At 42.7% G+C, this 15,532-nt stretch overlaps 1 protein-coding gene across 2 annotated transcripts in view; it reads left to right on the top strand.

Annotated features, from left to right (window-relative positions):
- PAMR1 (peptidase domain containing associated with muscle regeneration 1) overlaps window positions 1-15,532 on the top strand; it is a 141,381-nt gene that overhangs the window by 85,500 nt on the left and 40,349 nt on the right. For both annotated transcript variants that reach the window (XM_025044130.1, XM_006908033.3), the window contains 2 exons: window positions 7,641-7,817; window positions 11,822-11,950. In XM_025044130.1, the coding sequence (XP_024899898.1) occupies window positions 7,688-7,817; window positions 11,822-11,950 (259 nt within the window). In that variant the 5' untranslated portion in view covers window positions 7,641-7,687. The remainder of the gene's footprint in view (window positions 1-7,640; window positions 7,818-11,821; window positions 11,951-15,532) is intronic.

Here is a 15,532-nt window from a genome sequence, read left to right as displayed (position 1 = left end):
GGAAGTCTGGCATCCTTGTCATGTAACACTTGTTGAGATGTTGCAAGAACCGTGGAGATAATCCCATCCACGTTTCTGGGAGAAAAGTCCTCACCGGCATTGACATGCATGGTTCATTGAGAAAACTCATTTCTCGTATTCAGTTTACTGAAAATAAGGTGGCCGGCCTGGGGTCACTGGACAAACTTGACGCGTGAATCTGATTCACGAGCACTCATGTTGATGTAGGAGTTCTAGGGAATAAGAGCTGTGACTGGACTTCCTGACTAGATTGTATCTTTGGTGACAGTCACACTGTCTCCTCTTCAAAAATAAAGAGAATATTTGAGCATTCTTTTAGTCTCTGAGGACACCGAGTTCAAGGTTTGTGCATCGCCTCTCCCTTCCCCGTCTTTCTCTGACACACACATACACATGTGCTTGTCTCCAATCTCTTGTTATTTACCCCTCATGTTTGCCAGTTCTGGTATAGCTCTGTCACCATGACCTTGATCTCCACAACCTGAAAGTGGCCTAGGCTGTTTACATTGGGGCTGTATCCCTTGGAGACAGCATGTGAGTCTTAGCTGTTCATCAACCCCTCGTTTGCCATTTCTGGGAACTACTTTATTCCTGAATTTGTTAAATATTGATTTTGTTGTCATGCAACTCGCTTCTCCTTGGCCCTAGCGTTGCTTGCCTCTTTTCTCTGCCCAGACTTGTTTCAGATTGGATGACTACAGAGGCAATGAGTGAGGAATAAAACTGGCTGTTCCTTTAAAGGATATCCTGCCTAATGAGACTTGAGTAACGCAGGAGCTTCTCAGCAAAGATTTAGCCCTCACTTGCTATATTTATGGAATTCATCTTTGATACATATGTCTTGGTATGGATATGTTCAAGTTTTAATACACAGGTGCATAGAAGAATAAAAGTGTAGATGTGGACATGGATATGTTTCTGTGTGTATACATATGAATGTCTATGTATGTGGGGTATGGCGTATTATGTTTTAAAAGATGGGCCAGGGTTTGAATTCTGGCTCTGTCATTTATGGCTGGTTTTCTTGGGTGGTTTTCTTGACTTAATCTCTTTAATTTGGCCTTATCACCTTCCAACCTGTAGACTAAGGATAATAACTGTCTTTGTCATAGGTTTATCACAGGTGTTAAATGAGGTAATCTGTTTAAAATATTTAGTGTCATGTCTCACAAAAAGGGAGTACTCGAGAAAGTAAAGATGTCTTCTACTCCTCTCCTTTCTACTATTTTCCCCACTAGCACAAGTTTCATGAAGAATTGAGAAGTGGAAATACTGGCTATTCTATATACAGTAGAACGGAAATTACACAGTCCCTTGAAGTCCCCTTTAGATTGGTGCATAGTCTTATTTCATTAATCTGTGATTCTTTGTCAGAAAAAAAGAAATTCCCCAAAGAGTCACCATACATGTATCTCTTTGAGACTTGCTTTCTCCCCTGAAGTTTATCATACAGCTTCCTTCCAGCCTTAGGGAGAATGTCTGCCATGGACTGTGCTTTAGTTTCTCTGTGTTTGAAATGGGAGCAGTGGTACCTTCTTGCAGGGGCTGAGGGGATGATGCCTTACACAGCATATGATTCTGGGTCAAGGCGTTGCCTGTCACACAAGAGATGTTACTCATGATCACCTGCTGTGACTCAAGGGTGGAACCAGTCATGAATCCGGAGGCATAAAGAAGTTCCCCTTCATCTTGTTCTAGCCTGCAGAGCTAGAGGAGGTACCTATAATGAGGGTGAGCCTGCCTGAAGCTGCTGCCAGCTTAGGGTTTCTTGCACCGTCAGATATACCATCACAAAGGCATCATCCTCACTCCACATTCCTCCACACTTCACATCTGCTGTTGGCCAGTTGCCTTTGGTAGAAGGAAAATCTGTCTTCCGCCTGGCCTCGGTGAACCTGGATGTGAAGACGGGAATACTAACTCTGGGAGCTTTTGGCAAAGAGGTGAAGCAGTTGACCAAGACCCCTGTGTGAAAACCCAAGAAAGAAGTTTTTAAAAGTGTAGAAAATTGAGGGAGCAGGTGGCATAGTTTGTCGAATTCTTGTGTCTGGGGAAATCCAGATTGGATTTTTAGGGTATAGCTTAAGTTTTATTGTTTTTAACGTAGCCATTTTAATGCTTTGGTTGCTGTATTTGCTGAGTTCTATTGCCAAGTGCTTTTAGAAGCATTATTAAATTCTCTTTTTAGTAGCCAATGCTAATAAAAAAAAAAAAAAATCTAGTTAGCTCATATTCCAATGTTTGAAATATCTCAGAAGCAGCTGTCTTTCAAAGATTTCCAGCAGCACAGTGGCAACTGGAGGCTTTTCCAAGATGCTAGTGTTTGGGTTTTGTTCCCGTTGGCTATGGATGTAGAATTTCTATTTCTAGAAGGGAAGCAGCAGGAGGTGAGGTATGCCCTATTTTAATAGGTATCTAAAGAAGGGGTATTAGAAAAATGAGACTAGGAGATCTAGAAGCAAGGGGAAGGACCCCGGAAAGCTGTAATAAAAACATGAGCAGACTATTCGAAAATGCCAGGTAAGTGTGGGCCTCACCGCCTTTGGTCTTTTGGCCATTTGTGTCTTAGGCAAATGTGCAAATTTTTTATTTTTTTATTTTTTTATTCTGCAGAGAATAATGATAATGACTTGATAGATAGGCAGTTTTCCTTCCAAAACCCTTTACGCCCATTGTCTTTGTCACCCCATCAATCTATTTCTATCCTCGTGAAGTTTGGGGAAAATCTGCACCAAAGTGCCTTGTCTGTGGTTGTCCAGCAACGTAAAAGAGGGACAGATTCAGGATTAAAATTTGGGTGGTTGGATTCCCAAGCGTGCGCACTTCACCAAATGCTGCATTCTTAATTTGTAAAGTCAGAGGTGCGAGTTCTCTAGAATCAAGGTAGTATTGGAAGGAACAAGACTTTGGCCCCAGAAAGACCCGGTTCCGATCTTTCTTCTTTCACCTGAAAGCTGTGCCACCTGGAGTAATTTACTTACCCTTTCTGTTCTTCTGTTTCCTCATCTGTTCAATGAAGGAAATAAAACTTTGAAGGGCGACTGCGAGGATTCAATGAGCTGGTATATGCTGAGGGCTCAGATACATTCCCCGTGGGTTCTGGGACCCAGAGAACAGAGGAGGATGAATGAAGAGGCACCGTGTGGAACGGTGTGCTAAACAAAGGAAGAGGAGAGAGAGGAAGTGACAAACTGCTGTCTGCCTCCCTAGCCCTCCCCAGTGTACAGATGGCTAAAAACCAGATTTCTGGGGAGTCCACTGCACGTTTTATCACTCCTGGTACCCAAAGGAAAGGTGATGAAGGCCTTGACTCTCCAGCTGTCCTGTCATGAACAAGAGGAGCTGTGAGAAGGGGAAGACAGGTAACTGAGGTTAGGAATCCAGCCAGGCTGTGAATGCGGTTCACTTTGTGATGGGAAGGTTCTGAAAGGTTAGGAGGAGATCAAGAGTCACTGAGGGCCCCAGTCATTCTTCCTGTCTAAGTCGTTCCTGCCTGGGATTTACCTGTCTGTCGTTGGTCCCATGTCCCATGGAGTAGGAGGTCAGACCCTCAGTTGTCAGGAATGTTGCCTAGACATTAATATGGGGATAATAAGAAGAAGTGGGGGAGTAAGTGGGGGGAAGAGAGGAGCCCAAGCTACCTACTTGTATATCTCTGGTTCATATGTCTTTTTTTTTTTTTTTTTATCCCTCTGGCCTCATTTATAAAATGCAGGACAGTAAAAAACTCAGTAGAAATTTTAATTAAATGTGGTTAGATGGGAAGGCCATGGGGTTTTTGGTGGGCGCAAAGGCAGAGTCTGACACTAGGCGGGTGCATGGTAAAAGCGCCTTTCCTTGCTACCTACTGAGGTGGTCTCCGCCTGGGCCTTTAGCCTGACAGCTGATGTTTCAATCATGTATGGAACAGGCTGACCTTTGTTTTCATTAAGAATCCTCTGAGTTTTTCATTTGGACCTTAACAGCCATCTTGTCAATGTATTTCCTTAAAATCTAGTGCTGAAAACATGGCACTTGGAGACTATGCCAAGGGGACACAATAACTCCCATGCCATTCTGTGGAGTTAAGTCCTGGCCGTCTGGGGGATCAAGTGTTCTTCATCTTGTCAGCAATGGAAAACATTCAGCATTGGATAGCCTGACAGTAAACTATTAGGCTTTCGAAGGGCTGTGCAAAGTAATGATGGTGATGACAGCCAACTTTCTTTCATTTGTTCATTCATTTGCTCACCACGAGCTGAACTTGTGCCAGATGGTCAGCATTGTTGTCATTGCTTTGGTGTTCCCATTGATAAAACAGGACTAGCAGCTTAAGTGTCTTGCATTTTCCAAAATGAATTCCAGAAGAACCAGAGCTGGATTCATATGACTGGACTCTCCACTCTAGACAGGAGATACGAGGATGGCGGACCCGAGCACGGCGTTCGAGAGAAGGGCTTGAGCCAAGCTGGTGATGCCGAAGCACTTTGCAACTCTCCTGATATTTTCCCCCGGTTTAAAAAGAGAGGGAGGGAAGCACTTGTAGACACAGGATAATTATGCAGTAATTTAAAGTCATTTTTTAAGACCACTCAATGTCATGACAAAATGTCCGTGAGCTGCATAAAGTAAAAAAAAAAAAGCAGTTTTTAAAACAAAACATATGTTACTCGTTTTGAGAGGTAAGAAGACTGTGTCTTCACGTTCATTAGTATCTACACGTGGATATATATGTCTGATGAAAGAAGACAATTGAAAGGATAGGCAATAAAATATTAAGGTTATTTCTGACTACTTTTTATTCCTTTATGATTTTATTTTTTGATGCTTTCATGAGGAATCTTTTATATTAAAATGTGTAGTGTGTTTTAGAGAAAAAAATATTTTATCCAGTGGAAGAATTAGTGATGAACGAATGGCCAACCCAGTGGCTGACGGAGCTGGAGGTGGTTCCAGCCTGCTTCCCCCGAAGCAGCAGGATGTCCGTTTCCTCCCTAGGCCTGGAATTCTGTGGGCCTCCTTTTCCCTCCAGAGTGAATTCCCTAAAAAGGCTTCTTTGGCATTTCTATTTGCTTCTTCCCTACTTCGCTCTTTTCCTCACTGGTAGAGTGAAGAGGTTGGAGTAGATCATTTTAACTTAAAAGAGACTGTGTCATGGACCTCACCGGGTCATTTTGAAGATTTAATTGCATAAACAATATAGAAGCACTTTAACTAAACAAATGCTAAAGTGCTTTAGTGCACACATATGAAAACATTCAGTAACTTTTACTACTATTAATGATTCTCTAAATCCTAGCTCCTGGACCTGGCCTTCAGCCCCATGCTGAAATTCCTGCGATTTGTCCATCTAAAGGCAAATGACCAATGTACTCTTTCTGCAAAAGTAATTCTAATAAATGGAGGGGGAAAAAAATTCCAGGAGTTTGCTCTTGTCTGCTTATTGTATTTTTTCATCTCTTCAGTTGGTCAACTGTAAATATTTCTCATAGAATATTTTATTTACGTATGTATGTATTTCTTTCTCGTGTTGTAGAGGCATTTTCCTGTCTCTGTGGGGACAAAGAAAAGGGTGGATTTGCCAGACCAGAGGGAAAAGCTCACAGAACCATTAAAACCATCACCTCCTCCATCACGTTTGTGTTTTTGGGAAGGGCTCTGATTTTAGCAGATACATAGATTTCTGTCTGATTTTATTTAGAATCCCCTAACAATACAAATCCTGTAGATTTGGTGTTAATGTCCCTTCGTGACCATTTGTTTGTTCTCATAACATCCTAAATGTTCCTTATCGCAGTTAGTGATTCTGTGTTTGTGGGGTCATTTATTCAACATCTGCTCCCCTAAGAAACTGTGAGCTCCACAGGGCCAGGGTTGGTGCCTGTTTTTCTCTCCATTGTGGCACCCAGCCTCATTCCTGGTACATAGTGGACACTCAGTAAATACATGTGGAATGAAAGAAGGAATTCATTGATTCACCCATACACTTAGCACTGTGCTCAATGGGGAAACTGAGGAACGGAGTGATTAAATGACTTCGCGGGTTAACCTTTCAATTTATCTGTTTTTCTTTCGTTGCACATACTTTTGGTGTTGTATGTAAGAATCCAGTGCCAAATCCAAGATCGTGAATATTTACCCCTGTGTTTTCTTCTGCTTTCCTTCACTTTTAACCATTAGGCTCTCATCTAGATTTTAGAAGTCATTCACTTCATCCAGCCAACGTCAGAAACATGGGAAGCTCAGCTACATAAGTCCTGGTATCTGTCCCTGAGGGGGAAACAAAATCTCAGTAGTGACAGGGTCACGATGGTCTCTGCCAGTCATTCCCCAATGCCAGTGTGAGGATCTTTGCTGGTAGAAAATGAAAAAAAACCTTATTATGCAAATGGCTCCTTTCTATGATGCTAGAATGTTCTTATGACCTGCGGCTGAGAGTAGATGGTGATCTTTTTTTTTTTTAAATGTCTCTATTTGGCAAATTAAGAATTATCAACACTGTATCAGACTTCTGAATTTAGTTTAGGAGCAGAAAATAGTAAACTAAACTATGAAATTTCAAGAGGTTAGAAGCTGCCACAGATACTAAGGTTAGTTTATGTGGGCCTGCAAAGCGTGCCTGGACATCCTGCCTGGGGTTTCTTTTACTTTCTCCCTCAAATATCTGACCTATTTTTGCTTCAATCATGACCTGTGTATAAAATGTTTAGGAATGGAAAGTGGGGAAAAAAGAATAGTGAATCAAACCTGTCTGTTTCTTACCCTGGGCTCCTCTGGGCAGCCTCCAACTCATTCCTCTTATAGATTTTGCCAGATGGTTTTTCTTTTTCATTTACTTAAGGTGTATTTTTAAAAAAGAAAGAAAAACAGAAATCCTACCCAGAAAAGAATACTTTTTTTTTTTTCTCATGGGAAAAAATGCTCAGTTGAAATCGGCGACCGAATAAAGTTCTGCCAGTGAGTTCACCCTGGTAAAACATTGAAATTCTCCCAAACATACTAATTAAGATGCTTTTTGTCTTTTCTGTTGGTTTTAGCTTTGAAGGTACCATAAAAATGGCATGTTGCAAAATTGAGGAGCCAAGTTTAAAGGAAATGACATGGTCTCTGCTTTGGCAATCAGCCTCGCACTTGAATGGCCTAATCTAGAGATAGGGCTCCAGACCTTTTTGATGGCCCGAAGGCCTGGGCTGCACTGCACAGTCGTGCGGTCGAATGGTTCCTCCTGGAGCTGGGGCGCGCATGAGCTGCGTAGCTGTAAGCAGGGGCCCTCTGTGCCCCGGGAAACAGAACTGAGCATAGGCACCCAAGAGATGTTTACTTGTTGATAAATTATGTATGTGTCAGTCCACCTAGATTATATATCGATAGAGCATGATTTCTTTCTTTTTATTAAAAAATAAAAATGAATAGTAGTTCTAACAAGTTCCATCTGTGCCACGGTGGATGGCTTGGAACACCCTTCGAGGCAGGCTACCCACCTTGGAAGCATTGGCCTAGAAGGATTCACACGGTCTTCTCCATCATTCAAGCAGGGCAACACATTTGTAGAGTAAGGCTGCTTTTTAGCAGCGGACTTCTTATGAGTCTTACCCCTTCCTGCTAGGACCTTTGTCCTTACATGCTCGTTTCTGTTTCAGAGTACACGGTCATTAATGAAGCCTGCCCTGGAGCTGAGTGGAATATCATGTGTCGGGAGTGCTGTGAATATGATCAGATTGAATGCATCTGCCCCGGAAAGAAGGAAGTTGTGGGTTATACTATCCCTTGCTGCAGGAATGAGGACAATGAGTGTGACTCCTGCCTAATTCACCCAGGTGAGTGTGGAAGGGGAGACCTCAGATTGCCTTGTGTTTTCTGAGTCACAAAGGGGAACATGCTGAACATTTGAATTCTGGCAGGCAGACATCAGGAGGCTGTGATACCATGATTATTAAGAGTAGCATAATTTAGCTCATTCTAACTGGAGGACTTGGAGGAGTTAGTACGCTTTTCAGTGTTAAACTTGTAAGCTGTGAAGTCATCCACTCATTCATTCATTTAACAGACTGAGCACTCCCAGATACCACATCAGGCACTGGGAATACAATGATTTAAAAAAAAAAAACAAACCTCACACTTCCCCCATCCCCAGAGCTTGCAGCCTGGAGGCAGAGATGAAAGGGTAAACAGGCAACTGTAATCCAGCGTGGTAAGTGCTATGACAGAGAAGCACAAGCTACATGGGAGCATGGCTGAGGATGAGGGTTGATGGGGGAAAGGGCGGTGGAGTCTTATTGGAGAAGGTGATGTGCGTGCTGAAGATGGAGGCAGCAAACTAAAAAGAGTGAAGGGGTCTGGTAGAGAGGTCAAGCCATAGAGGACAGCAAGTGCTAAGGCCCTGTGGCAAAAGAAAGCATAGGGTTTAGGGAATTGCAAGTAGCTCAGTCTGGTGGGAGGGTGTGTGTGTATATTAAACATGGAGAGAGATAGTTAGACAAAGAGAAAAGCTTAAGAGAGAGCAATATGAAAGACAGAATGGGGGCTGAACCCTGAAGGGCTTCTTAAGTTGTGCTATGAAGTTTAGACTATGTCCTGAAGATAGTTTAGCAACATTGGAGGTTCTTTAGTAAAGAGGTGGAAGCCAATTTTCTAGCTGCAGTATGGAGAAAGGATTGGAGGAAGGGCACTCTTGGAGCCAGGGGAGGAGTGATGGAGACCTCAATGAACACAGAAGCCCTGTGGACGGAGAAAGGTGGAGGGATATGAGAGATGTTAAAGAGAGTGGAATTGACAATAATTGGGATTGGTTGGATGGGGGAAGGGGAAAGAAGAAGTCAAGAATGATGCTCTGGCTTCTGAGCTCAACATTTGGGAGGTGGTCCCGGTGACATGAGAGCATCTTAGGATGAGATGGCGCCTTCCCCGGCCATGATGCCCATTCCTTCGCTTTTGCATCAGGCTGAACAAACTGCCTCTCTCCCTGCCCTCACCATAGAGGGACAGCGACTGTCTTTTCTCACTGAAACGCCTGCCTGGGTGGAGGCCAGTGTGGACCTTGAGCCTCAGACTGAAGAAGCCGTTTCCAGTGTGATTAGCAACTTACAGTGAATAACACATATCACTACCAGGAACTTTCTTCCTTTTGTAGGAGACTCTAGAGGAGGGAAGAAACTGAGACTCAAGAACATACACGATACATCCAAGCCATCTTCCTTCCTGGAAGACATTAATGCTGAGCTTTAGAATAGAAACCACCTCAGTATAACCTTTGCACATTTGATCCAGAAAAGAAATCTGCTTCCCCATTCCCTGATGGATGAGTGTGGTTTATAGGGAAATAGTTGAGTAATGCCACCAAATTTTCTCAGGAAACTTTGGGAGTTAAGCCAGGGTCTCCCAACTGGAAGTCTCTGGCAGTGATATTGAAATCTTTGAACAATTTTCAATATTTTCAAAAGCTTAGTGGTTATTGCTGGGGTGTGGGTGGGGCTTTGGTTTTGTGAGATGGCACTGGGTCATCTGTCAGGTAAGAGAACTTCATAGGTGGTGCTGGATGCTTCCAGTTGCGTCATACAGGAGACACCCAACCTCATCACCTGGAGTGATCTTTGGATCTAAGTAGTGAAGAGCTATCCCATATCAACCACTTGGTTATCCTGAAAGAAAGGGCTAAATAACACTTAAAAAAAAAACACGGCTAATTTTCAAAATAATGAATTGATACTCTAGCAGCCACTATTGGTGATCCAAGAGGTTTCTCTGTGTGCGTGTCATTGTGAACTCAGGTATTTTTATTTATTTATGTGATTTAATCCATTTTAGTCATTTTAATGATATATCATCCCATTATGGGACACTGGAAGCCCCTTCATGTCCTTCTGTATTCTGATATGGCCACACTGGTTTTTGAAGGCTTCCTTGATTTCTCACACAACGAAATGTTTCAGGCTCTTCCTGTGCATTTTCTGTCCCACATGTAGAGTCAGCCATTTCTCTAAGGAACTCTGGTCTGAGACCACAATCTAGGCACCGGAGGTGTTCCTTGCCATTGGACTGTCATTGTTACTAGGTTTCCCTCCCCCCCTCCCCTTTTAGTAAATGGAGTTGGAAAATACATATTTTTTTAAAACAAGAAAAAAATGAGTTTATGCTGATATTCAAGTTCAGATGTAATATTATAAGGTTGTTTATTTCTTTGATTTTACATTTGTATCTGTTTTCTCTCATGGTGAAAATCTTGTTTCCTAATAATATTAACCTATTCACTTATTTGCTTTATCCTATATTAGAACATAAGGTAATTGTGCAAAATAACAACAGCACTATTAGTAATTCATTCAGTCAGACCACTGAATGAAATTATGATTTCTTCGTGGTGGTTATTGACTTTAGAAGATGTCCCACTCCATATACACAGTCAAAATGCTATTGTAAGGCTTTTTTAAAGACAACTGCTGTATAGGCACACCTGGTTTTATTGCACTGCATTTTATTGCGCTTCACAAACGTTGCATTTTTTACAAGTTGAAGGCAAGACCCTCCACCAGCAGGAAGATTAGGACTCACTTTATTACAGTGGTCTGGAACCAAACCCACGTATTGCCAGGGTTTGCCTGTAATTCTCTTCTCTGTCGTTTCTGCCACCTATTTGATATACTGAGAGGTTTATTATTTCCATCTGTTTTCTGTTTTACAAGCAAATATATATATATACATTTATATATCTTTCCCCTCTTGCACCAAAGATAGCATGACCGTCAACGCTGCTAACTACTTTGCTTTTACCAATACATGCTGGAGATCACTCACTGACAGTATAAACCATGATCTTCATTTCTGTTTATAGTTACTCATAACTGCATTGTGTAGATTAGCATAGTTAATGAGTATCTGGGTTATTTCCAGCTTTTTTGCTATTACAAAGCTCCAGTGCATGGCCTTAGGCATACATCATTTAGTGTTTTTGCTATGTATCTTTGGGGTAGATTCCTAGATGAGAGATTGCTGGGTCGAAGGCAGGTGCATATGTCATTTTGCCAGCCTTTGCCAAATTTTCTTCCGTGCCTTTGGCATTCACAGCAGCATGTATGAGGGTACTGTTTTCCCAAAGCCTTGCAACAGAATATGTCATTTGGGGTTTTTGCCAATTTCATACATAAGAAATGATATCTCAGTGTGGTTTTAGAAATTTCTATCATTCCTGTCATTGACTGACGACAGCCTCCTCTGTGATGGTGGCAGTGGTTGCAAGGAGGATCGGGGTCCAGAGGCACAGAGGCAAGGACGTTAATGGTGACTTCCATAATGTCCAGCAGCCCCGGGGTCCTCAGGGGACCAAGTTTGTTATGTATTTTCATGTGGGTCTAGGCTGTGTAGCTCTAAACTCAGCCCTCTGACCCTTTTGGCAATTCTCTGAGTTACACAGAGAAAGAATGTTACCAGTCTTCTCTGGGTGATGATCTTTTAGGTGGTCTTAATTATGTTCATTTGCCTGAACTTTAAAAATATTCCATAATAGACATGAAATACGATTTTAAAGAGAGCACGTACTCAGTATTGACAGAGTCTACCTTTCACTGCAGGCTATTTCCTAGTCAGCCATGAACTAGGAAGATGGTCCTGACGATGCTCCAAAACGCCTCAGATTGAATGCTAGTGACTTTGGCATTTCCTAGGAATGAGCATTTTTCCCTAAGGGCTTCGGCACATTTCTGAGTCCCCGATGCCCTTCGTTGCGATAAGGCCCTGACAAGGTGCGCAGTTTTTCCGCACACAGCCGCAGCTGATGGGAACGTGCAAGTGCTGACTCTAACGCCCCCTCTTCTTGGACCTGTTTAAGGTTGTACCATTTTTGAAAACTGCAAGACCTGCCGCAATGGCTCGTGGGGCGGCACTCTGGACGACTTCTATGTGAAGGGGATCTACTGTGCAGAATGCCGGGCGGGCTGGTACGGAGGAGACTGCATGCGTGAGTAGACCCTGCGGTAGCTCCGTCCCTGCTGCTCGCTGTTGTGATGTCTCAGCTTCCAACGGTCTAAGGTTTCTGCTGTTGGAATCTGAGTTCTGGAAAGCTTGCAGCCAGAGGGCTTTCTCAGTAAGGCCATAAAAAACAAAGATGTGTTTCCATCTGCTGGGTGTGGACTGTGGACATCTGTTTGGAATTGGCCACAGGGGGTTCCTATCTGCTCTTAAATCTTCCCCTTTCTCCTAAACAGAGCCAAGGCATTCTGCACACAGCCAGCCTCGTGGCCATTCCAGAAGCAGTTTCACATTAGCGTGGGCCAGCAAACAGTGAATAAAGCTTTGAAAATGCTACCTCTGTAATGCATTTTAAATATGAATTTCTATTGGTAAATTTCTTGAATCCTGAGTTTAATTCCTGAAACATTAAATTGTCAGCATGCCACTTGTCCCGGGAAAGAGATCTTTTTTTCTAGGTTTTACTTGATCTCTAAGAATTACTTAGTCTTTATTAAGGTTCTCCTGTGAGTTTCAACAATCCTTAGAGTGGGAATCTAACCTCTCCTTCAGTTTAAGAGTCCCCTCTGCAGTGCCCTGATGGTGGATGTCCGTCTGAGAGTCTGGATCTGGAGCAGTGTATAGACTGTTATTGTTTTGTGATGCCTATTTGACACGCTCCCTATCCGAATCAGAAGCAGTCAGGATGGTCCTAGACTCTGAGCAGTTTTACTCATAATGATATTCCCAGTTTGTAGAGATGAAGGCTGGAGTTGGTATTGGCGCTGTTGGTATTCTTTGATCCAACCTTAGCAAAATGCCATGAATTTCAGGAGTGGAGGGAAAAGGGTGAGGTATGTGGTCTGCAGCTGAGAAACTCAGCTATTCCTGGTGGGGAAGGAGTGTGTTGGTGTTTCAGGGTGAACCCGAGAGTTAAATATCCAGAATACAGATAATTTCTAAAGTGCCATTCTCAGCTGCAGATTTAAAACTCTGATGTCATTTTAGGCGCTTTCTAGGAAATTGAATTTAGTACTTTGGTGAGTTATCTTGTAGGTAGATTAGCTGGAGGATTTCACCTTGGTCTTCCTTCGGCAGCTGTTCTCTGGAGACGTTGTGGCATAATGATCAAGAGCACAAGCTCTGGAATGACACAGACCTGGGTCACTAGCGTTGTGACCATGGCCAAGTCATTGAACCTTGCTACAACCACTTTCTATTTCATGGGGCTATTTGGAGAATTAAATGAGATAATGCATGTGAAGCATTTAGCACTCTCCCTGGCACACAGCAAAAGCTCAACTAATACAATAAATATATCATCATTATTCTATGTGTGTCTTACTCGCCGAGCTGGTAGGTGGTCCAGAAACAAAACTATTTTCAATAGAAGTTTAAGAAAGACATAATTAGAGAGAGAACGCACAGCTTTAGAGTTCATATTGACCTTTGCAGTATGTAAGATAACTTTGGGATTTTTCTCTCTTCGGTTGGATATGGAAGGTCGCTCTTTCTCTGTGTGAGTCAGTTGGAGAAGGACTATGTAACAGGTTGGAGCCACAGGCAGGTATCAGATCATATGTGGCCTTGTAGGTAAGTAAATGGAGTAAAGAGTTTAGTTATTCTGAATGCAGTGAGATACAAAAGAAAAATTAGGGTATAGCTAAGCACTCTGAGAACATGGATAAAAGAACAATTTAATCACAGGGAGTCAGAGTAGGGAGGTTTTAAACAGGAAGTGATGGTTGAGAGGTGCCTTTGCTCAGGTGTCAGCAAAACAGGAAGATACCTAAGTCTGTGTGATTCCAGACTCCTTGTTCTTAACTGCAGTACTATTTTACCTCCACTGCTGAATTCCCCTGCAAAAGTTCTATCTTCTCTGAAAAGTTGGAAGTGAAATCTCTGCTCAGGGCAGAGCGGAAGTGAGGCTGGGGCTTGAGAATACCACAGGTTTGGACAGCCACGTGAGGAATAAGGAAAGGCACCAGCTAGTGATCAGTTAAAGCATGTTCTAGCAAGACCAAGGATGCAGTTGAAGCAGGAACTCCTTTGCAGATGATGTAATGAAGGCAGTTGGGAGATACTCTCCAGCAGCGTGGTGGCAGAGATGAATTAAACCAGTCATTTGGTTAATCCAAGAGTTGGCTAACACGTGATTGCCCAGGTTGGGTAGGACATGAAACCAGAAAGAGCCTGGTACAGAGATCATAAGGAGTGGAGATCCAATGAAGCAGAAAGCAACCTTAGTGGTAATGAAGCAGAGGAACACATAGATGCAAGGGTGTTGCAGTCAGAGAATAGAACTTCTAAGTTGACGCTTAGGGGTGCTACTGATGATAACGTGTTCATGTATATTAGTCAGTTTTTGCTGTGTAACAAATAATCTCAAAAGGACAGATGATTTTCTTTATATGGCTCTGTGGGTTGTCCTGGGAGCAGCTACTTGGAGCGTGCTCTTCCCAGGGTGGGTTGCAGAAGCACAAGAGGCCAAACCAAACACAGAGGCATATTTAGGGCATCTGCTCATATCACATTTACTCACATTCCAAAAGAAGTCACATGGCTAAGCCCCCAAATCATTCAACTAGGGAAGTATACTCCATCACAAGGGGAAGGGGTACAGATGTTCCCTAAGTAATACTCCAGTCACTCTGTATGAGTAGGTGGGCTTGTGTAGGGGGCAGGGTAGAAAAGAGGAAGAATGTTTTCATGCAGGAGGTAAGTGGTAAATAGTAACAAGCAAACAGTAACAAGATAGAAGGACAGCAGTTGCTCAGAGAAATCTTGTATGCTTGCCTTTCCAAATAGCACCAATTTGATTTGTGAGTTTAACTTCAATATAAGAGTTGGCTATATATGTAGTCTGATTGGTTGGATGAGTGATGGTATCCATGTGTCAAATCAAGGTGTTCTCAAGGACAGCAGAACTGGCTCAGGGCAGCAGAGCATTGCCACTAGGCAAGCAGGACAGAGAGTCCAGGCCCTCATTCATTAATCCACCTATCCATTCAAAAAATATTTCTTGAATGGATGCTACTAGGGGCTGGACATACAATGATGAGCAAGACATTTGTGATCCTTGCTATCTTGGAGCTTCAATTTAGAGGAGAGACAAAAAAAAAGTGGAGTGTGGTTATCAATGCTATGAAATAAACAGAATGATGGTCCGATTCCTATCTCATTCTGCGTTAGTTCAGTTATTCGATTCCATTAGATTTGTTCGGAAAGTCTCATCCCACACAGTGTATGTTATCTAGTCACAGTCACAAGCGTTTATGGAGCATTTCTTATAGAGCACAGGGCTGGTCACGGGGAGAACAATGAGCCCTTGAGAGTTTAGCATCAATCTACGGAAACAGGGATTGTCCATAAGAAATCAATGTAATGTTATGTTATTAGGCTCTTATCACTTATACCCCATATTGGCCTTAAGTAAATGTGAGGGAAATTCAAAGGAGGAAGTAATTCATTTCACTGTTTGTTGATTGCCTGCCTCTATTAAGGGGAAGCCAAACACTTGAGTGGCCTGTTTAATGGCTGGGGCGCAGTTCTGGAGCCCCATGGCAGTGCAAGTCTTTACCCAGTAGATGGC

This window comes from Pteropus alecto, unplaced genomic scaffold, assembly GCF_000325575.1.
Source record: "Pteropus alecto unplaced genomic scaffold, ASM32557v1 scaffold71, whole genome shotgun sequence".
Lineage (NCBI taxonomy): Eukaryota > Metazoa > Chordata > Mammalia > Chiroptera > Pteropodidae > Pteropus > Pteropus alecto.
Note: the sequence above shows the minus strand (reverse complement) of the source record. Positions and strands in the feature narration are given on the sequence as shown.